This window comes from Branchiostoma floridae, chromosome 15 (assembly GCF_000003815.2).
Source record: "Branchiostoma floridae strain S238N-H82 chromosome 15, Bfl_VNyyK, whole genome shotgun sequence".
Classification (NCBI taxonomy): domain Eukaryota; kingdom Metazoa; phylum Chordata; class Leptocardii; order Amphioxiformes; family Branchiostomatidae; genus Branchiostoma; species Branchiostoma floridae.
In genome coordinates this window covers 16,097,149-16,125,128 of record NC_049993.1, presented here as the reverse complement: position 1 = coordinate 16,125,128, position 27,980 = coordinate 16,097,149, and the positions used below count along the sequence as shown (strand labels likewise).

The 27,980-nt window shown below is 42.6% G+C and overlaps 1 protein-coding gene across 1 annotated transcript; it reads left to right on the top strand.

The window, feature by feature from the left end:
• The first annotated feature begins 7,234 nt into the window (after positions 1-7,234).
• LOC118431309 (hemicentin-1-like) lies at positions 7,235-27,081 on the top strand. The gene is made up of 7 exons (XM_035842428.1): positions 7,235-7,691; positions 16,614-16,824; positions 21,120-21,333; positions 21,694-21,824; positions 22,261-22,554; positions 24,565-24,864; positions 25,397-27,081. Exons 2-7 carry the CDS (start codon positions 16,767-16,769, stop codon positions 25,804-25,806), a joined length of 1,407 nt encoding a protein of 468 aa, XP_035698321.1. The 5' UTR covers positions 7,235-7,691; positions 16,614-16,766; the 3' UTR covers positions 25,807-27,081.
• The last annotated feature ends 899 nt before the right edge of the window (positions 27,082-27,980 follow it).

Below are 27,980 nucleotides of genomic sequence, written 5' to 3'. Positions count from 1 at the left end.
CATGTAGAAATTCTTGGAAATGCGTTTGACAATAAATGTTAGTATTTCAGGGTATGTTTTTTTACGATTTGAAGTTTTGACTCTTGAGATAATGACACCTTCTTTTTCATCCACTTTACCAAATGATTACATACATTACTGGTAGATACTGGAATAGTGAAGTCCTACTTCTGGACGAAGTCCCGGTAGTGGACCGGATGGCAGATGCAGCACGGGCTCCATGAATAGAACATCCAGTCGCGGTAGATGACTAACGATAACTTCCTTTGGCGGAGGGATATGAATTATTAAGAAGGTAAAAGTAATGAGGGAAGGGGAATGGAATCTTATCACTCATCTTCTGTACATGCTGGAAGGAGGAACAGACAAGCTACTGATACGGGAGATACGAGGTATTATGAAGTCTTCGATAGGAAATCTACAATACAGCCCGGTAAGATGGAAACAGCGAGGTAAAAGATAGAATAAGCCAAAGAAAAAAGGATCCCGGAGTAACAGATGGAACTATACTAAATATGAAGACAAATCGGCTAAAATGCAAGGGGCTGAAATCCATCACTAATTCATATCATAAAGTTCGTCCTCCCATTGCAACAAACTAATGACTGTATTTATGCATGGTGGTCATAACTACATGTATGAGCACGTTATTGTTATTGCTGTATAATTCATGTTATTTGAGGGCGGTTTAGATGTAAGGGTGCCCTTCACGGCTTGTTGTGACCTGCATGCTGATCGCCCCATCATCGCCAGGCTAGGGTAGGCCTAGGTGGAATCCTACTATTTCCGCAGTCATCGAGGTGCTCGGGTTATTCTTCAATGAATGCTATCCGGTGTTGGCAGAACTAACGAGCTCGAAGCACACCTGCACACCGAACAACGGAGAGTGACTCATATCAGAGGAGAAAAACAAAATTAAGTAGATTTCTTCAGAATAGCTAATAGTTTTATTCAAGATGTGACAATGTTAATGCGTTGCTGTTAACGAGATGATTTTCAGCCAAGCTATATCTGATGAATTTGATCAACTTTAGCTAATTTAGAATGACATTTTAGAGCTACTGGTGTTTGTTTTAACATCTTTTATCCCACCCGGAAAACGTAAACGTTACAGACCAAGTTGCTAAGAACTTGATTTCTGGTTATGGTTAAGCTACACAAATAAGTCATTTGCAGTTAGCTTGAAATTACAGTACTATACTTTAGGTAATTCAAAATGGCAACGTTATGTCTAAGCTATACGAATTAGTCTTTGTAGTTACTTTAGCTTAATCGAAATGGCAAAGTGGAGCTCCTTTTGTTTGCGTTAACACTTTTTATCCCAACCGGAAAACGTCTTATAAAAAAGTTGAAGACCTTGTCACTTTTGATTAGTTAGTCCCTTTTAGTTAGGTCAAAATCATCGTGCAGAATTTCTGGCGTCTTTACAAAAATTTTTATTCCATCCAGAACACGTATGTTGATCGGGTGGCCTTCCATTTCCCATGGTGCCGCTGCAAAGGCGGAAATCAATAGGCCACGCGCCGACAAAGCCTCTTATTTCTGCAGAAAATTCGGCCCTGTACCCGCGGATTCCCATCCCTTTGAGTGACTGAATAACACACCAAAACCGCGGCATTGGAGGCTTGCACGGAGATGAAATACATTGTGTGTGTAGATGGGGTGAGGATTAGGACACAACGCACGGAATGCCTCTCTGAAAAACCAATAAGTAACTTAACAAGCAGAGGTGCGCGCAACAAGTGCAGTAATTACACGGCGGTCAAAGACCTCCTTGCTTCAACAGTAACTAGAGATCCTCTTCCTGTATACCCTAACAATACAGGGCGCTGAACCTATCATTTTGTCCCGGGGAATTTGCGAGGCGTACTTTGAGCACAGCATCATCAGTCATCTTCAACTGCCTTCAGGAAAAGCGATGGCAATCTAAATGCACCCCGCCGCCCGGCCCACAGTTCCCGGGCTGTTGGTGACCTGCGCTAGCTGTACGTGCCAGTGTAGTGGTGTGTCTAGACAGTCCCCTTCGAGCAGGACATGTACACATGTGAAACGTTGCTACAACTGACCTCTGGTGCTGTTTGGATATAACATGCCAACTCTAGTATTACAGTAGAATATTGTTCATAACTGTCCATTGTCACTTGTATATCTACCATGTTTATACCATGTACATGCAATTAACCCTCGGACACGAACTTGCAAATAAACTTCTATCATTATAACATAGTACTTCATGATATAGAGTAGGCTTCCGATTATACATAACTTTTCATTCTACTGTCACAAGAGTGCCAAGTTGCATTACTCACATTACATGTGGCCATGGGAAATTTATACACAAAAACCTTTGAGGAGCATATCTCATATTTAGGACTCTGAATGTAGTTTGCTCCACTTTGCCGCCTCACCCCACCCTAGTAGGTGTGAATTATGTTATGAGTAAAGAAAGTCGAATAAGAATGCGACCTACAGAGATCATCATCATCATGCCAGGATATACATGTATATATAACGTAACTTAAGCCTCCTACAATAACTAAAATGCATTAGGGTAATCGTTATTAAATTTCCCCTCCCCCCGTAAAGTTGTAAGATTTTCGATCGCCCATAGTTTTGTATTCTCGAATCGCATCACCAAACGCAGAACTGTTAACTGTTATTCTGGTATCATCACAGCCAAATCAATCAATCTAATAAGCTGCGATTTTGCTAGACCAGCCTCAGCATTAAAGTCATTATATCTCTAAAACTGTTTTCAATACCTTATATCTTCGCGTTTATCGCGTCAGACGTTAGCAGCTGACGTTATTGAGCCTAACGTCACCTTACGTGCCCTCAGTAAACGCTTTGATTCCGTCTCTATCGACATTAGGGGGTTCTTTGAGTCTGTTCCTATCTCTTATCACATGGTCGAACTGCATCTTTCATCATCATCAGGCTTTCATTTACTCACCTCGGTCCCACTAACCCCGCCTGACCAATGTGGATCCTATTATCAGATAGAGGCGTTGTGTTGTCTTAACTCTTTCTGAAGACGGCAACAGACAGTAATCTTTCACTGTTGATTGTCTTTGAAATTGCTTGGAGAAGGGATTTGTTGTAAAGGGAACTCGTGACCATGCAGTCAATGTTCATCGTTGATACGTCATTGAAACGTTCACATCAAACCATAGGTCGTTCACCGATTAATCCTACGCAAGCCTTCAGGCGGTCTGGCACAGAGACACGATTGATGGCATCGTTTAGGCGACAGTTTCCCGTCGTCAAGCCGTAGGACACTCAGTTTCCATAAGACGTTTACAGTTGAAGATATCATTTAGCGCCTGTGACTAAGATCTGCTTTACGAATCCTGACAGGCACGCAACGAATAGTAATTGTAGGAATCAAAAGCACTTTTAGCTGCTCGTTTTTCGTAATCAATACATCGGCTCGTACGTGGAAAGAAGAAAGTTAACTGGAAGCCTGTTTACGATCTCGGCGGCAAACTTGTCACAATCATGTTAGATTACCAAGCGGGGAGTGCGGTGTTATACTATTATCATACGCCCAACACGTTCTGTTGGCGCTGACTTATAGCAAAAAGAACGAGTAGGATGAAGAAACGTGTTAGTATATGATGTGAAATGAAATAGGGTTGAATAAAATGCATATTAATTTAAATGTACTGTTTATTTCCTTCAATAGCTATACAATCATATTCATTCTGTAGCTATAAAATCCATCATTGTTGTTTATAGATTCTAGGTGTATATTTGGAATACATTTTACAAGTCCTCTGACTATCTGTTTTCTGCAATCTAAAGGTGTACTTTTTGATAGAAAAGTAAAAGAAAGAATTAAAAAAAGCCCGTAGACCTCTGACAGTTTCGACAGTTTTACGGTTGCATTTCTCTCCCCGCCCTGTACAAAGAATTGATCAATCATGCCACCTGGTTCTTAATTTTATAATAGATTCTAGCTATTTCTAATGCATTTTTACATTTCCCCCGACTACACATTTTCTGCACCTGTATACCTGTATATACATTTAAAAAGTAGTCACTGTTAGATGAAATTCTATTAACAGAAAGAGTTGTTTTACAAAAGCCCGTAGGCCTTTGCCAGTCTAGATCTCCATCGTGCGTTTTACGATCGTATCTCTCTCCCCACCCTATACATAGGTTTAATCAATCATAGCGGCGGGTTCTTGATTTGGTTAAAACCTAATCAAAACCCCGACGAGGCAGGGAGATATAATAGCGTGCCAGTTGCCCAGGTGGGTCCGGGGATATATACCCCGGTCCCGCAGAGAACCCGCGCTGTGTGCCGGCTCTATATCATTTAATGAAGTCAGCTTACCTGTGGGGTTTGGTATCGGTATGCTTCTCCACTGTGGCTGCCACCTGGAATAAGAGGGCAAAACAGATTTTGATTAATTTAGAAATGTTCAATAGCTTTTGAAACTAAAGAATAGGCAGGCGGCTACAAACAGCAAATGAATAATGTTAGATAATGTTTAAAAGAAACTACTCTGTGTTACTGTATATGAAACCAATACTCATGGTCAATTGAATTGTTTATTCCTCGTAATATTCATGCTATACGTCTACTTTGTACTGCTTATGTTAGAATGTTCTTGTGAGCAATAATGCACACAATGTAAACAGTAATTTTGCTGTGAAAGAAATAAACAATATTCTCTCTCTCTTTCTCTCTCTCTGTATTGTATCAGAAAGAGCATCAACTACTTGCTAGTTTTGTAACTTCTCCACATTTGAAATGTAAAACCTCTTCCAATCTTTAAAACAAGCAAGACCTTATCTTTATTTTTAGCGACTCTCGGAGTCTTTGTAAATCTTGGCCAATTGTGTAGGACCGCCTTGCTGCCTATACAAGAACGAAGACACGTCGTGATGGCGCCACTTACAAATCTGCCTAGTAGAGACCGGCAATATGAAGCTTTCGCACAACCCAGGAAGTTTTACGACTTCTTTTGAGTGATTTGCAATCGGCGCCAGATGGACATTGAGTCAGACATTGGAGGTTTTACGTGACTTTTACACGTGGGTGTTCAAAGGACCTGGTATTACATAAAGAACGGGAGCTGGAAGCAAGAAGATATTGCAATATTGCAATTAAGTCTCTTTGAATCCGGGTAAATTGCAATTGACTTGGATTCAAAGAGCTTTGATAAATACTTGAGCCAACTTTACTTCCGATGAAAGGCTTGTGTTCACCATGTGTGTGGGAGAGAGAGATAGAGAGAAAGAAGGAAAGAAAGAGAGAGAGAGAGAGAGATTTAGAGAGACAGAGAGAGAGAGAGTGGGACAGAGAGAGACAGAAAGTCAGAGGCCCAAACCATTAGAATGCCCCAGGAAGCTCCCCTTTCCTACGGATTAGACGGACGCATTCTCTGATTGTGGTTCCGAAATTTACAGTCAATCGCATGCAGTCTACTTTATACACGTTCGTGACTGCCTTTCTTGTCTGCGCATGGTCGTCCATTGAGGGAGAATTTACAGATATGGCTGACGTCACGACTGCCCGCTGATCACAGCCACGTGAGTTCCTGTTGAGTCACAGACATGTTTCACCGGACCTCCGCCTGTGGAAGGGACGGGACGGGATGTGGGTGGGCGGTGGCTTTAGGCTACGTTGCTTTGATCATATTGATGACATCAACGCGCGCTGGCATCAATTTTCGACCGTTTCCAAAAAAAGGTTTCAACCATGGTGTATAAGTGCAAAATGAGCAAATATATACCGGAGAATAATAAAAAAAGAATATATCGGAAAACACAAAGTAAATGTAATGTTATAGAATGCCAACGTCAACTCCAAGGTTAAAGAATAAGAATGTGAAAGAGCAGATAATAAGAACGTGAAGAATCTATTGTTAAGTATTCCAAACTGTTTGTTCAGCCATTTCTTCAACCTTTCTGACCACTTTATGAAGGCAGCTTTTTGGCCAAACTCTTTCTTAAATCGCCCGCTCGCATCAGTTCTGGGATTCCCAGTGGATGCCATCCATATAACCAAATCAACATGGCCTTACCATGATAGATCTGCCTGGCGCTGTACGGGACTTGTACCAAAAAAAGGGCAATAACAATTTCCATTCTACACGCCGACTTCAACTAGACGGCAAATAAGTTTCCAATTCCCTGTCCGTAAGTTGTACCCTGCCCAGTCAGGGGGCAGACGCCGGCGAGCTTCAGGATCCCGCCACCCCTGCTGAATTATTCAGAGCTCTGTAGAACGCCATATCGAACAAATAGAACCCCCTATTTTATTTCGAACACCTCCGTCAAGTCAGCCCATTGGCTATCTTTGACGGAGGTGTTCGAAATATAACCAACAAGGGGCGGGGCTTCAGGATCGGTCCATTATTCAGAGATCTGAAGAAAAAAGTAGAGCAGTGCTAGCAGATGTGAAGGCTGTAGATTGGTACTGATATGGGAGTTCGCGACATTTCGGTCGTTAACTGATACTTTATTTCAACATTATTTCACGTGGGCAGTAAGTCGGACATTACTGTGTTCGACCAACCCCATTCTGTCGAGCATTATATCAACGTTTTCATAGATCACAAAAGCACCCATTTCATATTAAAATTTGGATTGTCCCAACTCAGATTGGAAGTGACTTGCTATTATCTGTATCTGTATTTGTACAGGCAATATAACCGTCCGTCGGCGTAGCGCCCAAAGCAGTACATGTACGTCCACAGACACACACATCTATTTTATTCACATATATTTTGTATCAGGTAAAAAGCACAATTAGCTTATATGTATACGTACACATCTCTCTTATATAACGTTATAAATGATGAAATGGAGTGGGTGTTCTATATATACCTGTCAATCTATATCTATTTCCCTTTCTTCCCCTAGATCTCTCTTTCTCTCTCTCTCTCTCTCTATATATATATACATAAATATATATATGCACAAAGTATCTACTTCTGATATTGAGCGTTTCCCTACAAGTGGGCAAATGATACGTTGCTTTGTAAAACAGGCACACTGCCCTACCCTAAGGATACAGTTCCCCGACCTCCTTAATATAGGCAATAATCTTCTGACTTACGGCCAGCCCTTTAATGTGAACATACAGTGTCCCCTAAGGGCCAGGCGTCTGCAGCAATATCTCTGGCTAGATGGTTGATCATACCATGACTAGTGCTGCGTTTCCAGGCTGCCCACATCAGTATTGAGCTGGGCGCACGGTACAGCGTTTTCATCTCTGGGCACGGGGATAAAACTTGAAGGGATCTGACCTCATGCATGAGTGCCAGCGCCCTGGGAGAGAGAGCAGTGGAAAGATTGGAAGCAGTCACCGCGAGAACAGCTCGCCGGGAGCGTTACTGTCTTGGCACTTCCGTTGCCGTGAACGCATCGATTGATGAGCGTCGGACGCCCATAGGCTGCAGGCTTGCTTCAGTTCACGTGGGTAGAGCTGTTAGACGGTAACTGGCCTCGCCGGCCACACACCCATTACTCCCCGTCATTGGATATGCACGGCAGCTTCCGTTAAACGTACTGTGTCAGATCTCCGACCATCTGTTAACGTCGCCGAGGCCGCCGTGAGTCCGAGCAGACAAGGACAGGACGCGTAGCAGATCGGTACTGTCCACAGCTGACAGCGGACCAACACGGCTTCCTACAGCTACAACCGTGCGGGTATCGGAGAGCTAGAGTCGGCATAGGTAAGCGTGAATTCGGCATGGCTTTCTCTTTTGCGTACTTTACAAGGTAAGAGATTCTCTTCCTAGCTTTAAGTGTGCTTAATCAGGAACTGAATTCATCTTTGGCGTTTTGTTTAAAAAGGAGAACGCTAAAGGGTTATTAACGTATAACATAGGATGGTAACAAATGAAGCTCTGGCGTAAGGTTCCCCCATGAGCAGGCAAGATAAATGATATTAATGCATATGGTACGAAGAACCCAGCGATTCTGTCACAGACAGCAAAATACACTTCCATCATATTCAAACATGTCTGCTGTCATCTCAGACTTAGCGTGCCTTTCGGTATTTGTAATCGCCTACTGTGCACATGTGTCATACGCGCACACTCTGGGCCGTTTTGTTGAAAATTGACGGTAAACTCCTTCAAGGGTAAATCTTCCAGGCTGGAAGTTTTGTCGCAGTCATTTAACTTGTACATGTGTGGGCGAATGTTATGCAAAAAAAGCCAGAAAGAATGGTGAGATAGTGGGATGTTATGGCGACCCTTTGTGAGTCGTTAACGTCACCTCGATGCAGAGCATCACCGATAAATGTTTCACGCTTCGAGCGCGCCAATATAGATGGCATTGCCGCCTCTCACTCATGTAGGCTGAGAGTTACATGAATGGTGCACGGGTCATCTTCCAGCGCAGCCGTCAGGACATCTCAGAAAGATAGATGGGAAACGTGTAATACATCGCTGTACATCAAACTCGGAGATGTAATCCACACTGATAGCCGCCATCAGTAAATATGTCCTTGGTTGGTTAACTTTGTTGTTCTTGCATGCATAGATATTGGCTGTTATCCCGCCGTTAACCCGTGGAAGACAGGACGCTCTACGTGCTTGCAATGTAGAAAACATCCCACTTCCACGATTGGCCGTTATAGGGCCTTATAGTGATACTCCGGGCCTAACTAGTATCTCGCTGAAGGCATCACTCTTCATTGATGCATCCGTGATGAGTGAGAGGCAGCTTGTTACGTTGCGTTGTCATGAGCCGGAATAAACCGTCGACACCTCGTTAGCCACGGCAGGAAACGAGTAAGTAACGTTCTCAAAAACAGCTGCTCCATGCGCTGGGAGCACGACCTGTCTCCCCTGGGATGCAGCTTCACGTGAAACAGATGCCCATAACCATACAGGCGGGCTTCGTCAAGGCGTAAATGGAGCTCGGGTTGCAGTCTGGGCACCTACGAAGTCGAAGCAACAGAGCAAAGCGCCCGTTATGTTACAAGATAGATAACATCTCGAACGTGCACACAATGGCAATGACAGAAGTAGTCCAGCGAGCATGACTACGAGTTTTTCAATAGCTACATGAAAGATCAAAAGTTCACTCATCAAAGCACCCATAACGTTACATGATTGATGACATCTCGACGTGCAAACAATAGCAATGGTCACAAGATATCCATCGAACATGAATAAGAGCCATTGAAGAGATACATGGAAAAGGGAAACTCCAACAAGAAGCTCTATACGAGTTTTTTCTTTATCGGTTCTTCTTCATATTGATGTGAATCCTGTGCCACATTCAATTCAATCAACTTCATAATATAACCCGTGTATTCCAAATAATTCAATATCTTTGACAATGGGTCCACTTTGATTTTTTTCATTCAAGTGTAAGGCTGTTTTCTTGTCATTTTTGCCATCAAATATTATTTACATCGAAATCTATCCGCTGTACATTGATTGATGTACGTGAGCCTAGATCCCCCAAGGATATGTCAAGCGAAAGTTGATTAAACCACCTGCGGATATGTGTGTGGGGTTTATGATGTCATGAAGGCTTGTTACTTGTCACTAGAGAAATGTGATTTATATTTTTTTCATCATTCTCAATAGACGGGAAGGTATTCAGATGCAAGTATCAGAAATAGCCAGGAGGCACAAGACTTATTGTATACTATTTCATGGTAGAGTTGTTTGGCAGTAGGGACGCCAATAAGCTTTACATGTCTTGAGAGATTTTAACTTAGTGCAGTAACGAATTAAGTCCACAGATCAAAGTATCAGAAATTAGGGGTAACAAGTTTTCACAGTTTTCAATCAATTTTGAAGTAACGAATATGGTATTTTGAACAAAATATCAGAAGCTGCGGGTGTAATAAGTTTTATGCTTCTCCATGGTAGAACTCTAAACCGCTAGACTCAGTAAGATTTATATGTTTTCATTCTAGTGAAGCAACGAATAAGGTATTTTGAACATACAAAGCTGTGAGGGGTAATAAGTTTTATGCTTCTCCATGGTAGAACGTAATACCGTTAGGGACAATGCGACCTATAAGTTTTCATGGTTTCCAATCTAGTGCAGTAGCGAATTATGTCTTCTGATCAATGTATCAGTGACAGCTAGGGGGAATGAGATTTATACTTCTTCATAGTGGAACGCCGAATGAGGTCCGATCTAGAGGAGAGATAAAACTATTTTGAATTGCAGCAGACGTGCGTTTGGACATGCAGGTGAAATGACCGCCGTCGAGAGTATTTTTAGAAGAGCTATTTCGTGGATGGAGAAAAATTGCAGAATAACGACCCCGGTGACCACGTCGGGCGGGTCCGTGAATAGATTGCTTCATGAAGGCATAATGGGGGTCCATACAAATGGGTACATTTCCTACAGATGAAAGGATGGATGCATCAGCGATACATCATCAACTTCAAGAGCTTGATGGAGGAATGCGTCAGCCATAAATCCCTTCAATAAAACATCAAGATGGCCGCGTTCATCACTTGTAAGATAGGGCAATCCATTTGGCTACGCTGTTCTCTGGCTGAAAGGGAAAACGTCCTCAATGTCATTGCTGTAACAACCAGTACAGGAGGTCGTCTACATACGCTCTGGAGGACCAACCGTTTTACTGGCCTGAAGTCACAATAAGCAAACCTCGCCATTATTCAACTACCAAGGATAGTGTGACGCAACGCATGGCAGGGAGTTTGGCTCAAAATCCAGAGGTCTTATGTTCGACTCCACTCAAATGCTGCCAATATTGTGGCCTCGGGAGAAATGCACTTTACACGGCTTTTCTCACTTCACTCAGGTGAGTGACTAGCTTTGCTATTGGTCAGGGATAAGACGTTACATGAAGGTCTCGTGTTTGAGGAGAGTCACACATCGAGCACGTCTAAGAATCCGCCCACACGCCACTTATCGAAAAGACCTTGCAGTCTGGTATCTGTGTGGACATCTTGAAAAGGCGACGGTCGCCTGTTATGTCAACCCTTCCATTAATGAGGTAAATCTCAGTAGATATACATTCAAATGAATATAGCATGACCAAGGCTTCTGCCAAGGGTACCGGTATAGTGAGGGAAACATCTGTGAAGACTGCAGCCTTTATTTTGTATTTAGTTTGGTTTAGTTATGTTTATGTTCTTGTATATATATGTATAGTGGTGGCGTGAATATAAGTTGATTACTTGAGTGAGCCACCACTACATCTGTCTTATCTGTCAATGAGAATTAAAAAAAAAAAGATTGCAGCGTCGGATCTCACCGTTGCATCCTTCACCTTTCATAGCTTAGTTATGATTGGCACCGCTAAATCCCCCCAAAATTGCAGTCTGTTTGGTTGGCTCTGCTCCAAATACTTCTCCTTCTTTGACATGTGTTGCCCATGCTCTGCTACAGTTAGAGCGACCCAACGAGTACCCAAGGAGGTGACAGTCAATTTTGATCCCTCAAAGTAAGAAACAAATCCTGTAGAGAATATCAAAGAGCTTTGTTTATGCTCAGTAGACGTGTACTTTGTCTGCATGCCAGGTTGTGCCATGCTGTGCCGGAGGAAGAAGAAAATCACTTCCAATGCTGTCGCCACTTTTGTTACAATAGACTGTGATTGCCACACAAAGACATACAGATATATCGTCGAGGCACACTTTATGCATTGAAGCTGTCTATAATCGTTCCACAGCAATGCCCTAGGACTTTGAACCTGGCTACTGCACTACACTGTGCCAATTAGACGTGATTGTTTCCTTGCATTTCCACTCTTATGGTCCACTGAGGTCAGTTCCACTCGATCCTATCACAGCTAGCGAATGTAACACCACCGTGTGACGCTCGGTAACAAGATTCATTATTTTCAAACTCTTCACGAATGGTAATGTCTTCTCTTCAGTCTCCACTAGACCTGTCAGCGGACTTAAATGTCGAATATGTTGACTACGATATCGGAGATATCTCTATCATTCAATCTACACACACACACACACACACACCGTGACACACACACACACACACACATACATACACACACACACACACGCACACACAGACACACACACACATACATATATATCCATCTATTTATTTATCCATCTATTTATTTATCCATCTATCTACCTATTCATTTATCTATCCATCTATCTGTTCATCTACATTCTAAATGGATAGATAGATACCTTTAGCTAGATGGGTATAGATTTACATATATAGATAATGTGAAGTTCACACTCGTCAAAGTGGAGTATTATATATTTTTAGCTCACAGAGATGTCTGTCGCGGCGGCGGAGACTAAGTACCTTCGGCGCACGCTGGCGGCGGAGTCTCTTCATCTCTAAGTACAGATGGCTCCTTATCCTCAAGATTAATGTCTTCCTGTCGTTAACGCACCGCGCAGCTCACTTTCTAACCACTTCAGATAGATACAGCTTCGAGCGAAATTATCACCACCGGAACCCCATCAACTTCATCCTGCCAGGCTCCGCATCATTCGCCATCCAGTCATCAAGCGGATAACCAGCTGTAGTTCTGTATAACGTGGTGCTTAGAACGCCAATTTGTTCCGTGTTTATTGCCAACATTTCTCGTACATGGGTACCCTTAACGGCATTTACTGGGTACTTTAAAAGGCGACAAATGGTCATCGTGTCCACAGCTACATACGTGACGTCTGGATGATGGTGGCTTTCAACATTTTCTGCTTTTATAGCATATTTTGTCTTGTACCTTCACTAAAATAGTCGAAGGATATGCTTGGTTCAAATTTCTTGTTTTTCGTCACAAAAACCCGTTCACAGTATACAATGTACTTGGATTTAAAACGGAAAAGACACTTATTTTTGGGTAGGTTGTTCGGATACTTATGTAAGTGTAGCGTTAGAAACCATTGTGATATTTCATTACGTATTAGATGTCATTAAACAACCCTTCAAGGCTAGAAAATGTTATTAAATCTTTATCATTCACGATATCAGTTATTGACTCATTTCGTACTCCTTGAAAATGTGGCAGTAGCCACTCTATTCATTTTAAGCTCGCAAACGATGTCCCCATCATGATAAATCGTTTACATCAATGATAATTTAACAAAGTTAATCAAGCAAGCCTATACACCATATGGCAAAGACAACAAACTATACATAATAATTAAATTCGAAGATGAAAACATCTACATCGTTATCATACCGTTGCAGAAAATATAATTCCACTAAGTCGTTAATAGATCTTCAGTATTTTACCCGTTTCGATGGAACAGAGCAATGGTGTGCCATACACTTATGTAACTTAATTGCGCAACAATTGAACAAATCATGACATCTACTGATACATAACTACAGTTTTATAAGGATAATCTACGTAATACAGGGATACATAGTATGGAATGAAAATGTATTTTACCATCATTGGAGGGATTTCTAGCGTCAGGACATTCTTTGATATATTTTCCCATGTATACAATGCAGAGGTTTATCTATTATGAAGATTTTCCAAAATACAATGGATGGTATGGCGGAACAGGTGTCAGAAGATGCATTTTTAAGGCCGCCATGTCATGATATATTTACATTTGTATAAGTCCATTGGGGTAAATCCGGGTGTGTAACATGATAGCCTTGTGTACAGTGACTAACAGAATATTCGAGGCATAAACGTAGCCTGTATGGTACGGTTACGTCATTACCAGGTTGTGAACAAATCACATGCTGTTGCCGCGACAAGCCCGTGGCGATGGCATTTACGACTTGAAAGAGCTGCCTGCTACTTCGGGGATCCTGAGATATATGGGGTAAAAACTGCGTGCATTTTGGACATACGTCATAGATAACCATTGACTTTTAGTTGAGGAATGTCATGATATTTAACAGTAATACGCCGAATAGCAGTAACTCAAGCAACTGGATATGATTCTGGAAGCGCTGTTTGGCGTCCGTAAGTATTTTCATCGAGTTGGTAAGTGAATTAAACATAATCTTCTTCGGTTCCCAACCCTATTTTACTCTTCTGCAGACGTTCCAACGACTAGTCTATCGTCTTAGTCAATGTACAACCTGTCCATATTCTTTCAAAACCATCACGCACTGATGAAGACGACAGACAAGTCCTTGTCTGCAAAGGAATAAAAGAGGGTTGTAAGCCGAAAACCACTATGATCAATACTATATGTCGTATATGTTACCTGGATGTATAGAATAATAATATTTTCTCTTGATCCTTCCGACGTTTTTAGTACACTTTGATGCATCAAAAAGCTTTCATGGCATAAGAGACGTATCCCGAGGCGCAGACCGACAACAACATTAAGAAATGAATAACACTTTAAAAGCTGCCAAGAGTTTCATTTCTATCCGGTCTCCTGCAGCTAAGCGCCCAAATGTCCCAGCAGTGCGCAATCTTATGGCTCCCCCGAGCTGCCAGAATCGACTGTGGGCACGAAAACTTTACACATTGGACCTTATAAAACACTTAGACTTAATCTTCTTTGTAGCAGGATTGATGATCTCACTTATGAGAAAAAACAGCACTCCCTGTCGTGAAATCCGGCTTAAAGCTTGCCAGGCACCGCGCAGACTGTAGGTCGTTAGTTTTCGATTCCTCTACAAACCGTTCCATTATTGCAGGGTAAATACAGCTTTGCCCTCCTCCCCAACAGGAATGAAGAAGTTAGCCAGAAAGTTACCGAAGTGATGTCAGGCCATGCTGCATGATTGATATAAATCATGAACGTTAAGCTGGTAAGCTGTTGCATACCATATGTATACATTTAAATGACTCATTGTGTCTTTCATGTTCTGTTCTCCAATGTGTCTAGGGCATTGTATGGGGGGGGGGGGGTAACCCTTACCTCCCATCGTCTTTTACCTCACCAACCAAAGTCAGATATCCATTTTTACAACCGTTAGGTGAAGTAAAGAAACTCCAAGAGCTAAGCAGGATGCAAAGTGCAGTGCAAAAAGATGAAGGAAGACTCGGAATGCAGCTACAGGACTCTTCAAAGACAGTAGATGCAGAACACAGTGGATGATAAAGGTGATGGGTGAAGTGAGGAATGTCGTTTTAAGTGCCTTTCCCAAGAGCACAAGATCTGAACCCAGGACCTCTGAGCCAAACACCCAGCAGTTACCTTACACGACCCCGAAAACATATATTTAGACAAAATACATGTTTAAAACTGCTGTATCTAACTAAGGACAAGGACGCCAGACGGAGTAAGAATAGATCCATCAATGTTGGAGACTGGTACAAAATTAATTCAGCTCTGGCGATATTGTCGCCCAAGTTAATTTGCGAGCCGGAAATGAATCAGATTAGGAATATGAATACCTGCTGTCGTTTTTTAAACGACTCTTTGTGAGGAACGCACTCTCTATCGTATACCCTCAAGGTGTCCATTTCAAAAGAGAGTACCAGACTTTCAGGGCGAAGTGTTAAGTTCAGTTAGGTCAGTGCACGCGAAGAGTCTAAAAGCCTCCCCGCGGCAGGAGAGCCGCCACCTTCAGTTTCCCTCACTTTAGCTCATTCGAAAGAATCGTATCTCTTCCGGGCTGATGCTTGAAGCAATATTTCTGGTCTGCGCAAATGTTTTTTGTAGAAGTACTGAGTCAAAGCGTACTATGTACATGTTATGCTTCCATTTGATGGACGTAGGCTCGTAGCAAGTTAATCATACCTCATCTGTTTACATGGGAAATATTTGTGCCGCAAAACTGAAACTAACGGCGCGACCACATTAGTCGTGCGATTGTCACACGATCGCGAGTCGAGGACACTATCGGGATAGTTGTGCATGTATCGTGCAAAGTCCAGCTGCCTTGTACCGAAAAGCCAGTCTTGGATCCTTTTCGGCCGTTGTGTCACATTCCGCTTGAAAATGCTACGATATCAAAATCGTAAGACGGCCTATAGAGGAATCCCGAGCCTTAAGCAACACATCCGCTAAAGCTACATCCAGTACCACTTTGGCAGGAATACAACGAACCAGTGGTTTTTGAAAGCTCTCATTCGAGATGTCGTGCGGGGAACTAAATTGACTCCTGAAATGTCCCCTGGAAGCACCCGAACAATTCCGCTGCTATAATCGGCGTTCTATCCTGCCAACGCCCCAAACTTCCACTTTGAATTCATCGAAATATTATCTACTTCAGATACATCTATTCCCTCCGAAGGGGAGTTTCCGGTGTTCAAAGAGCCCATTAAGTACTTTCTATGCCAGAGAGTACACTGCCACCTACGGGGACAACATGACAAATATCGGTCGTTTAAAATGTTGTTACTTCTGGCGAACTCATATTGATCTTGAAGAGTAACTGCTCTGTGCCCGGTGCGTGTGTCATCCATTGTTTCTAGCCTGTAGCTGGTCCGTGTGATTATCCATTCCCCACACGCGACCACCACGTCTGGACCGTGCTCAGGGAAACGGGACAAATGTCCGCTACCCTGCGCGCATGTAACATCAGCAAGAGTGATGTCGCCCCCGAGTCATCTCTCGTCGATTAACTGGCTGTTACTGGGGTCGTTTCTGCCCTCTGACATCGCATAACAATTAACCTACTTACTATCTGATGCATCCACTTTACAAAATATCGAGATGTGTTCTGCATGCTTCTGTATCGTTGCTCCGTTCCTGATCAAGTTGATTTATACATTCTTGTCGGCTCGTGTTTTACAGATGGTCACAGCTATGTCTGCCATCGTCTTTGATCTAGGCTCAGCGGACCTCTGGAACGACGCATGAAGGATCTCCCGTAAGCAAGGCACGTCAACTTCGCCGCCTGTAAACCCGGGAAACAAATCCAGGCTGACTCCAGCTATCTGAAGAACGATGGTGAAGTCGTGGTTTACGTGCGCGGCGCTGGTTGTCTTCTTAACTTTTACAACAGGTGGGATGAATTGTGAATACATCGTCAAGTTGCGTCTTCTTAAGTTCTTTGCATGATATTTCATTACGTTTTATCTACATAAAAATGTATGCATCTGCCAGCATGTGCATACACCTCCCAGGCTTCGCACAGGCTACACTCTGTGTTGGGTAAAACTCATGCACTCAATTATAGCTTTGACTTAATACAGCGGAAATACACCCTTTCAGCAGGTTTCATATTTGTTCACATTGTCTAGGCTTGCAGTGATAAGGTGTGGTACGCTTTCAAACATGTGGAAGTGTCATTGTTATTCTAGTCACAACGGCATGTCATGGCGTGTCTTTGTTGAACATTGCTTGCCGAGATTCAGTGGGATTTAAGTGAAATATTACACGACATTGATACGCTTTATACTGATCTCTTAATTCGTTTTTGACGAAGACATATTTGACACGAAAATCCCTTTCTTCTGCACTAACTAAAGCACTTAAGAACCAAACGTGTGTCAAAACTGCAGCAATGAAACAGCAGCAATAAACAGGCAAATGGCAAGCAAAAAATGAATACTTAATAAGATTAGGCAAAGTCTGGAATAAGACCACGACATTATGGAATCTAGTACATATAGACAGACAATATCCCATACACATTACATGTGTAAACTTTATAGATAAGCTAACAGGGGAACTTATCTTGTTAAGGCATGTAATGCAGGAACATTTGCAAAACTTTGTGCCGAAAGATATTTGTGAGGACGGCACATTGAACAAAGACTGGTGGATGGAAAGAATATGAACATTCTTCATCATAGCTAAGTTCGGAAGGAACGGAAAAACATGAATTTGCTGTAACGGTTGGAATTTGAGTGTTTTCTGAGGTAGAAGGGGAGAGCTTTTAATGTAGTACTGCCAAAGGACCGAGGGAGCTATCTCTAACCACCCAGACTTCAGAGGAAATCACGTTACATCGCCGACAGCTGTTGCACCGAGTCCCTAGTGTAGGATGTAGCAAGGGCAACTTCGCACAACACTGACCAGCCGAACCGTTCCACACTCATCACGTATTCCGTCTACATGCTGCGTGCACGACTTTCGGCATTTCAACAACCCAGCAACAGCATGTAATTCCTCATGAAATTATTTCTCATAGAATGTCATTTTAACTGTAATTTTCTGTTAGTGATACTCAATTACAGAAACACAGTTGGATAAAAGGACAAAGTGTGACCAGTTATTACTGATTGAAACTTTACATTTAAAGTTTTCCACATACATCCACAGAATAATCAATGTCCCCGTCTGGCAAGGTAGAGAATAATGAACTGTTTCTAATGACTTAACTGAGATTTATTACAGCGTCAGCATGTGTACCACAAGGCTGTAGGCACACAAAAATGGTCCCAATTTCCGGCCACGGGCTTGAGATCATAAATCACATTAATACAGATCCAGCACGGAGGGCTGATGACGCCAATTCCTTTCCGTTGGACATTAGTTAGTTATTGAATGATGCTAACACACAGCGACTGCGGGTAAGATAGACGATATTTGTCTAAACCTTATACCTGGTCAATTCATCGCTGGCAATTCCTGCTTGCAATTGGGGACTTCAAGCAGAGAGAGAGAGAAAGAGAGAGAGAGATGAGAGAGAAGAAGAAGAAGAAGAAGAAGAGGGTGAGAGAAGAAGTTAGAGGAAGGGAGGGAGGGAGGGAGAAGCAGGGATGGAAAAAGGCCATTAGATAGCGAATGGTCTGGCTAAGAGGGCAGCTACAGACAGCTATGAAATTGTTAGTCTATTCCCTTCAAACTTGTACCTTTAGGTTCAGTTCAGTTCAGTTTTATCTATTAGTTATCCAGGATAGTACACATCGCCTAATGTTGATGGTACAACACCAAATCCCTTTTCCCAAATCCCATGTCTTGGTGCATTGATATGTGTCCCAGCCCCTCCATAACTACTGAAGTAGAACGAGACCACAGCCTTAGGAACATAACGACCGCCTACGTCATCTGCGGTGTTGACTGCAAAACGGATAAATTCCATTCACACCTCACCTTTTATTGGGCAATTGAGCCCCCCGGGGAGCTGTATTAGCGCTGGGCTTTGATTTCAACATTACATGCGTGACCACACAGTGCATTTCAGCCGTGCGTTTGTGGTACTAATACAGAGCCTATTTCCAACTGCACGTCAGATGACACGGTGTGTGCCCAAGGAAAAAGAAGGAAAACTTTTTACATTTCCATTTTTCCCTGCGGCAAAAAAAATCACTGCATCTTTTCCTGCGGCTGTACTGGCTTTTGTAACAACGCTTTTACACGTAGGATATATCATTACATAGTATCATCACGTAGTAACTGGGTAGAGTGGTGTTCACGTGTGATTGTCGCCTGTTGCAAGAGCTTTCGCGGTCTAGACATGTCTCAGATAAAGTCTAAACTTAGCCTTGTGTTCTTCGTTATTTCATGCATAATAAAAACGGTTTGTTTTACTCTTGCAGGCACCAGGGTGGTTCAGAAAGTGCAGTGTGTAACTCGCCAAGAGTGAATATAAAACTATAAAGCCTTCTATGAATTTCCGCCAAATGTTAGATCTTCATTTGCATGGCCCCACAAAAAAAATCATAAGACCCACTAAAATAGTCCGATATGAAAAGGCATCAGATTCGACATCAGATGACGTGCGACATTTTAAGAGTAATCAGGCAGGCAATGTTGACCTTTGCAGGTCAATGCCGTATGAGGTTCGTGTTTGAAGTAGTGTCCGGGGTAGCCCAGGACTTTTGAACAGGACTGTATCAAGAAAAATGTACATGCTATTCAGCTATTCCCAGACCAATTGTGCCATGTCCAGGCCAGGCGAATTCTATACCATGAAGGAGGTTACAAAACGAAATAGGGGGCTTGGTGTGTTCCTTGCCAGAGGTCACGTCTAGGTCCGCTGTTTACCTGATAACACATGCGTTGTCGAAATACGTACTGAAAAATACTGTCTAAAGTGATATTTCTAAATGATATTTCTATAAAGCTAAATAAAAAAATTGAATACTGTACACACAGACCTACACACACACACACACACACACACACACACACACACACACACATATATATATATATATATATATAACGGGGGCCGCCCTAAGACGGTTCCCGTCCTAAGACGGTACGGATTTTTTGCTGATCTTATTATCCATAAGTACACCGTGTTTGTTGCCACTGACTATGCTGATTACAAAAGGTAAATAAACCAAGTCCATGCACACAGCTTTAATTTGCATTCCAAGTATACTTTAAATTTTTTTACTTCATGTTTTTTAAAAACAGAATTCTAACAGTAATGTTGACAGTGCTGAATCACTGTGGTCACCGGCCTCTGCGTATTGGCGGCTCGTGTCGCTAACTATACGAACTCGTCCAAGCAGTCACACAACTGCCATGATACACATAAATAAAGCTCCATAAAACACTATGGATATGGGTCTTCAAATGTTTGTTGAGTAGAAAAGCAACCAAAAGGAAGCGACATAAACATTGCCACCATTGTACTCCCAAGGGAGTGTGGCCGTGAAGGTGGCAGACAAGAGAACGCTCCAAAGATTTATTTGACTGTAACAAATGATTCGTGCTGTCTATGAAAATAAGACTTGACAGAGAGATGTATATGATATTTTCATATAATCATACAGAGTTTTGTTGATGTTGGCGGTGTCGTTTTTGCGTAATGGTTTTTTTAGTCGGGCATTCACAATCAGTTCATTCACTAGCCCATTGCCCGTAAACACATCAGCTGGATTGTTCTAGGTGCAGCCTTCCTCTTATGAGACAGAAAGTACATACAGTCACGATTTTACTGTTAAAAGTAATCTAAAATATCATACTATTAATTTTTTTCTGTGTACTTAAATTTACCACTTACTTCTGAAGAGAGCAAAATGTAAAAAAAGTGTACCGAGTTAGGCACACTGTCCAGCGTAGCACAAAATTGGAAGGTTACATACACGAAATTGTCTCACAGTGTTTGCCACTTGTAACACGCAGCGCGAAAGGTTCATGAACCACATGAATGCATTTCTTATTCAAGTATGTTGTTCAAATCTATGTGTAAAAAATTCAGTCATCAAACTTTGACCACTCTCAGGCAACTAGCGATGGAGCGCCATGAGTTTGAGCGCAAGAAAAAGCGTACCGTGTTGGGGCACCTCCCGTTATAGAGAGAGAGAGAGAGAGAGAGAGAGAGAGAGACAGAGATCTTACTAGAGCAAATTGGTTTTATCTTTCACTCACCATTTTCCATTCTGTTTCCGTTGACAGAAGTGGTCTGCAACAAGGGCCTGCCGGTGTCCCTGACCATCCAGGTCACACCTGGTGACACTGTCACGCTGCCTGCAACGTACAACCAACATGAACACGTCATCGCGCTGACCTGGAACAAAATGGACGAACGGATCGAAGGAACCCGAACTCCGGTGTTCCTGTACTCTGTATCCAGTAGGAGCTCTCTGTCGCTGGGTCCTCTGAAAGACAGGTGAGGTGCAGCGCGTAAATGTGAATCTGCTGTCACTGAGTGACGGAAAATAATTCTGTTTTAAGTGCTAGTAAAATGAAATAGGATATAGAACAACTGATAGCGTAGCCCAGAGTAAAAGTTTTTGAGCTGTGATCTCGCATAAGATGCCATTTACATCAAAATCGTCTTGCGATGGACATTCCAGAGACTATTTCCCATCCTTTACTGTCAACGGTTCGCCAAATAGGTAGGAATGCCACTATATCTGTTATTCCTGTCATTTACAAAGACAGCAACTAAAGCTAAGTGAACATTATTACTCATATGAAGATGCTTCTAATAAAGCTCTGTATCCACGGCACTGCCTTCTTGCCTCAGGGCTTTGCTGAACAAGAACGGATCTCTGACCATCTTAAACGTCACGGTAAAAGACGAGGGACAGTACGTCATGACTGTCCTTATCGACGCTGTCGGACAGCAGGAGCATTACGTCTATCTGGACGTCCTTGGTAAGTTCGAACAATCAGGTGATACGTAGCTTCATCTGGTTGGCAAATCATAGAAAGTTAAAGTTCATGGCCAACAAGACTACAGTAGTAGAGTTCTCTTCAGGAGGTAAAAAAAGTAACTGGGGAATCACAGAAACGTCGGACAGGTGAATGCTACTTAGGGTATGATTCATGAGCCACTTGTCCAGTCAAGATGGTGCCCAATGTACTACATTTATCATCATCATCATCATCGGCCGGCTGATATGCAGGCGACTGTAAGTTTCTTCCAGTCCCGTCACCGTGTCAGCAGCGAGATGACGGATTTATACGTACATGTAACATCAACTAATTCGTCACCGAATAACAGTGACGCATACAAAGTTTGCTCTTAGGTCTTGATTTTGACTGTGATTATACAGCTGATTCTCAACTAGGAACTGTCGTATTCTTACAGCACCGCCTCTGGTGACAGTCGGCCTACAGAGTCCCCTTCGCGTGTCCCTCCGCTCCAGCGTCATCCTCAACTGTACCGTGGAGAAGACCAGCTCCACCGACCCCAGCATCTTCTGGCTACGGGACGGACAGCCCCTTCCCCCGGCCACTGTCCAGCTGGTCATCGATGGCCAGGACGTGTACAGGTCGTCTCTGATGATGCAGAGTGTTGGGAAGGCTGACAGCGGGAACTACACGTGTGTGGCACAACAAGGCCGCAGCTGGCAGACAGACAGCCTCAGCTTGGTGGTTGTGTGTAAGTGACAATCTGTAAAATTTATTTTACTGAAAAGAAATTTTCCTGTATACGTTTGTTTTTAATGGGTGGGTCGACTACTCGGTCTTGGCAGCCAGGGGCTAAATTGCGAGGAGCTTACAATAGGCGGGGCTAAACCGCAAGGGTCTGGAGCGAGCTGCCGTTCGGCGCCATTCAGGTGACCTCTATACGACAGTACATCCTTCTAGTGATTTCTTATTTCTGATGCAAAACTACTTCGCTCATTGGGTCAGTTTGTCCTCACTCCTAGAGCGCCATTGAGCTGGTCTCAATAATGATGTTTCTGACTTTGGGAGAAGATATGCTGTTACAGTTACACTGTGTAACCCGTTACGTGGTGACCATTACGTAAAAAAACGTCGGTGAGAAGACTCTTTGGCATCGCAAATGCAGTGCCGGCCCCGTTGGTATATAACCGTTATAACTTTGAAGTTCAAGTTTTAGTCAAAGTAATAAAAGCTGTAAGTTAATAAAGTGTAAGTTGGAGTCAAGGCCCTCATCAAGTGTGAAGTACCGTTACATATGATGGGAAGTATGATATCATGCAACATTTCGTTTTAATCAGCGGGTTATTGCTATGATTATCGATTCCCCCTCGTTTACTTAAAGTACGTCGAAGTCATCATCAGCTCAACTGCATCGGCACTTCCACGCATCAAACATCTTAATAGGAACCTTTGCCAATCTTTGCCAATACTAGTGTTGCTGATGATATAGGTTTCTTGTGTGGTAGATAGATAGAAAAGTGAAATATCAAATGCAATATCCCAGATACAGCAGAGAGACTGTCACTACTCTTCACCACAGTGTTAGTTCTGTATAAACGTGATGACACATGCTACATCAGTACATGTATATCATCAGCTGAAGTAGCCCGACCATACGTGACAAAAGTTGTGTATATGGGTCAGACACATACTTCAATCTGCAAAATTGAATGTTCCGTGGAAATGGCGATCAATTGCAAAGATTCAATATTGGCAATTAAACCAAAAGATGGGCATGTCCCGAAATGAAAACAATATCACACAGGACTAAGGACTAAGCTCCCAAAGGGTACACGTAATTCAGTATTATGACAACGGAGTGCACTTTGGTTTAAGCTCACTAATTTGTCTGTGTAGCTCCTGCCATCCGGCGGTCCCCTTATTTTCTTTAACCGGTCCACCACGTCTACTAAATCTGATTTTATGGGACATTATTTGCACGAGGGGAGGTTACAAGCGCTTTTGCGAAGATTGGTATTTTCATACCTGTGCAGCATATAATTGGATTTGATTTTATACCGCTATTTAACACTCCCTGCTACGACTCTCTTCGGGGCTAGAGATAGGTTGTAAAATATACACTCTATACCGCAATGTTGTATAAGGGTACGTTTGAATGCGATTGGACATAACTTTGTTGGCAGAAATGTTCATGTTATCAGCAAAGGAAAAGGTTAGACAAGTAAAGAGATAGTGGCGTAACATAGCGTGGGATCGATTCTACGTCAAGCGTCGTCTTCATTATCTAAAGAAGGGCATCGGCTTAAAGACAGTGAAGTACGAAAAAGACAGAGGTCGCAGTATGGCAGGAAAGTCATAAAGAGCAGGAGCTGAAACATGATTGTGGGTGGCGTTTGAATTGGGGACGTCCGAATCGGTATTCAGTAAGTCCCGGCACACATGAACGTGGTGGATGGTAAATTACCTTCGGGAATGTCGACTGTCTACGAAGAGAAAGGCCACAAAAATATGGGCATTCTACACAGAATAAAACTGCTACTAAAGGATAAGGCATGAAATTGAAAGGTAATACGAGCATATACATAACGTTGTATGCCCAATAAAACTGAGAATATTGAATGCTGTTAACGTTCATACCGTACATATTAAACTACTTTCATGAAAAGTTAATGCCGACTTTACCTATTCATGATACTGTTCTAGTTTTAAGTCATGTCAGAAAGTACATGTAACTCTATTTGATATTTTACATCTTTTACAGATCCAGCAGCAATAGTAAACGTGACAGGCCCTGTAAAAGTGAAAGCAGGAGGCACCGCCTTACTCTGGTGCACTGCTGATGGAAACCCTACACCGGAAGTTTACTGGCAGAAGGACGGAAGTGACGACATTCTAGCTGCCGCAATGTATCATGGAACTGCAGGATCTCTGTTGGTGTTGCCTGATCTGAACGTGAAAGACAGTGACCATTACATCTGCACGGCGTCAAACGCTCTTGGACAACCGGATAAAAGGATTGTGCCAGTGATCGTCATTGAAGAGAGCTCGCTTGCTACAACGGGTATGTCATCTAAATTTCCAAACTGGACATTCTCATTTTAATACACAATTGGTAATGTGGCCTAAACGTTCTCTTACAAATTTCATTATCACTAGTAAATATCAGAGAAGCCGATGGAGTCTATACGCCCAGGTGCATGATACATTATACAAAACAAGTAAACGTCAGAGACTAGAGTTCACAGTGACTGCTGGAAGACGGATTCTGTCTGAAATGCCTGACTATGACCTAGTCCAGTTATCTACTAGTAATTTATTTTGCGTAATGTATCAAATGAAATTATTGTTTTCTTTGACGGCTTAAACTCACGCCTTAATCGATTTAGGCTCACAAATTTCTTCCCTCAGCTAATTGATGATGATAGGTATAACATTCGCCATTTGTATTTCAGCCGCCTGCTGTCTGAAACGTCTGACTATGAATTTGTCCAGCTATCTAATTCATTGTGCATAATGTATCAGATAAACCTATCATGTTTTTTTTGCGTCTTCCCTGATGATTGGTATAACATTCGCCGTTTGTATTTCTTCAGCAGCCCAGTTGGGGCACGGTGATGAAACAGAATGGACGGCCATCTTGGGAGGGGCAGCAGGTGGGGCGACCATCCTGCTCATCATCCTCCTGGTCGCACTGGTGTTTACAAAGAGGGCGAAGATAGAGGCGGGGCGCTCCGATGACCACGTCTTTTCTGTCAGTGATCCGGTTCCGAAAAGATTGCAAAACAACTTTATTGAGAAGGAGAAACTCGGCCTACCCAAGGATGAGGAGCAGATACTGTATGTTCAGGAAACCAGTGGGAAGGCAGTCATCGCTCGGACAGGAATACACCATGCTGATACAAGACTAAGTCAGACTAAGATGTGTGACATTCCTGACGGCAGCGAAGATCTCATCCAAGTTCTTCCCTGCTGCGAAACGTTAAATGATCACAGTATTACTTGAAGAACCGCGAATCAGTTAACAAACAACGTGGATGGCTGCCAGTCTTGTTGATGGCAACCTGCATACCAAGTTTGGGGCCTTGCACAGTAATTGAGCTGGACCAGCGAATGCACAAGGTTCTGTCTGCTCAGAAAGTACACGGACATTTACGTGGCCTGTGTGTCTCGGAATGAACGTGAGCAGAAATTGAAAATGGCGGTGAAATATTGGGGATGAAGAAGAAAGCAAGGATTCGGGCTTGACCTACAGAGAGCCTGATAGCATCGACATGGGGGAGCTCGATATTTCCTACTTTTCACTCCAATGTCATGCGGCTCCTGATATTGCTCAGATACAAACATATCCCCCTCAGCGATGGTATCTCGTCCTACGCTGAAAGCGTTCATTCCAGTAGGATCGGGAGATATGATTGAAGAAGACAGCTAGCGGGACATACCTCATCAATTCTGCTTCCGTCTTCCCTGTTATCGATGGTCGGTAAGCTGCCGTGTACCATCGCGAGATGTGTGCTCTCGCGGGAGACCGCAAGTAACACCGCAGGATTGTCTCTGTAAGGTTGCTCGGTGATTATCGCTGCCAAATGGCACCACCAGAGGGTTTAATCAACTGGGAAATGGTTTTAATAGAATTGGAGATTTGGTGGCTTCAGCTGACTTTGATCATGATGGACAACCAGGATAACGTTCTCGTCTTTTCAACGACCTTGATATTCATATCTTTGCAAACACGACAAGAACGGGTGAGACGAAGGATTGAGAGTAATGGGAATGGGGATTTGTAGAGGACGTGACCATCTAGGAAGACATACTTGGTAATAGATGGGAAGAGGTGAAGGACCTTAGGAAAATCCCAAGTCGTTAATATTAGCAACGCGGCGTCAACATCGTAATTCAGCGTCTGCAAAAAGTTTGAAGCGGTTGGCATTTATTTGTCGGGACGCGCGACGTGGACTCGTGAGCAATTACAGCGGCTTTCAACTTCAATCAGTCGACTTTCTCTGCCTCTGCAGCCGTCGTGTCTGGAGGATCAACGTCAGTTTCAACTTCGGGGTCAAGGATTTTGAAAAAGTCAGGTGAAATTGGGAAATTGATGATATGGAAATGTGTTGCTAACTGAATTTAGATTGAACCACGAAGACGACATATAATCCCCCTTCAGAGAATCTCTGCATACACAGTGTAAAAGCAAACGTTTTACGGAAATTTCATGGTTCGTCACATCTGACGGTCGGTCTGGCTAGCTAGAGTCGTATCTCTTCGTGGATGTACGATATGATATGACATTTTTGATTGTAGATATTTTTCATAATTTTGAAATGTTTTGCAATAAATGAATGGATTAAGTTACCCCATCGTTTCGTACGTGTTGATTGGTTAGTAATTGTTTACATTTTCAAATATTAACGTGTGGCATAGCTGCACCCTGCTCTCATAAACATTGTCAACAGCCAGAAAATATTGAAGAATAAATGACTTCGATGAAGAAGGCTACAGAAAACCCCCAGGAAAAAACGGTGTGCTTCTAGTTACGCAACCAACCCTAGCAGAAACGTCTTTTGTGGGTTGGCTGCTGACCAGGGTCTTGAAATTGTGCAGAACATCTGAGCGCAGAAAACTTGTCAACATATGTGCCTTATTTCAGTTGTAATAAAAATAGTGCTTCTACAATACGCGTAAGCTAAAGCAAGTCATTGAGGGATTTTTCCTCACTCTTAAGTGTACTCCTTACATATCAAATTAATATCTATAACAGGGCGACTTATCTCCCAAGAATATGGAAAAGAAGTCAAGCCTGTTTGGGATTAGTCTTCGGACATGATCGTGCAATTAAGTTATCAAAAGTTATATTCTTATATCTAATCCAGTCATACATTTACAGCATCGTTGCTATGTCAGTTGGGTACAAACTTTATCAAAGTTTATTAGTGGCCACGTCAGTTAAACTCCTCCACGTAAAACAGAGAGATGCTACGCTCTTTATAGTTGCAGCAGGTACTCCAGTAGTTCATGCAATATCTAATGACTATGCAGTTTAACGTCAAGCAATGTGGCCATTATGTCATGACGTACGGTGTTGTTCAATTCGTTTGTTTGAACACTCAGATACTTTATTGATTCTACCATCTGACTTCTAATGATACTCTCACATCACGAATGGATTGTACTGACATAAAT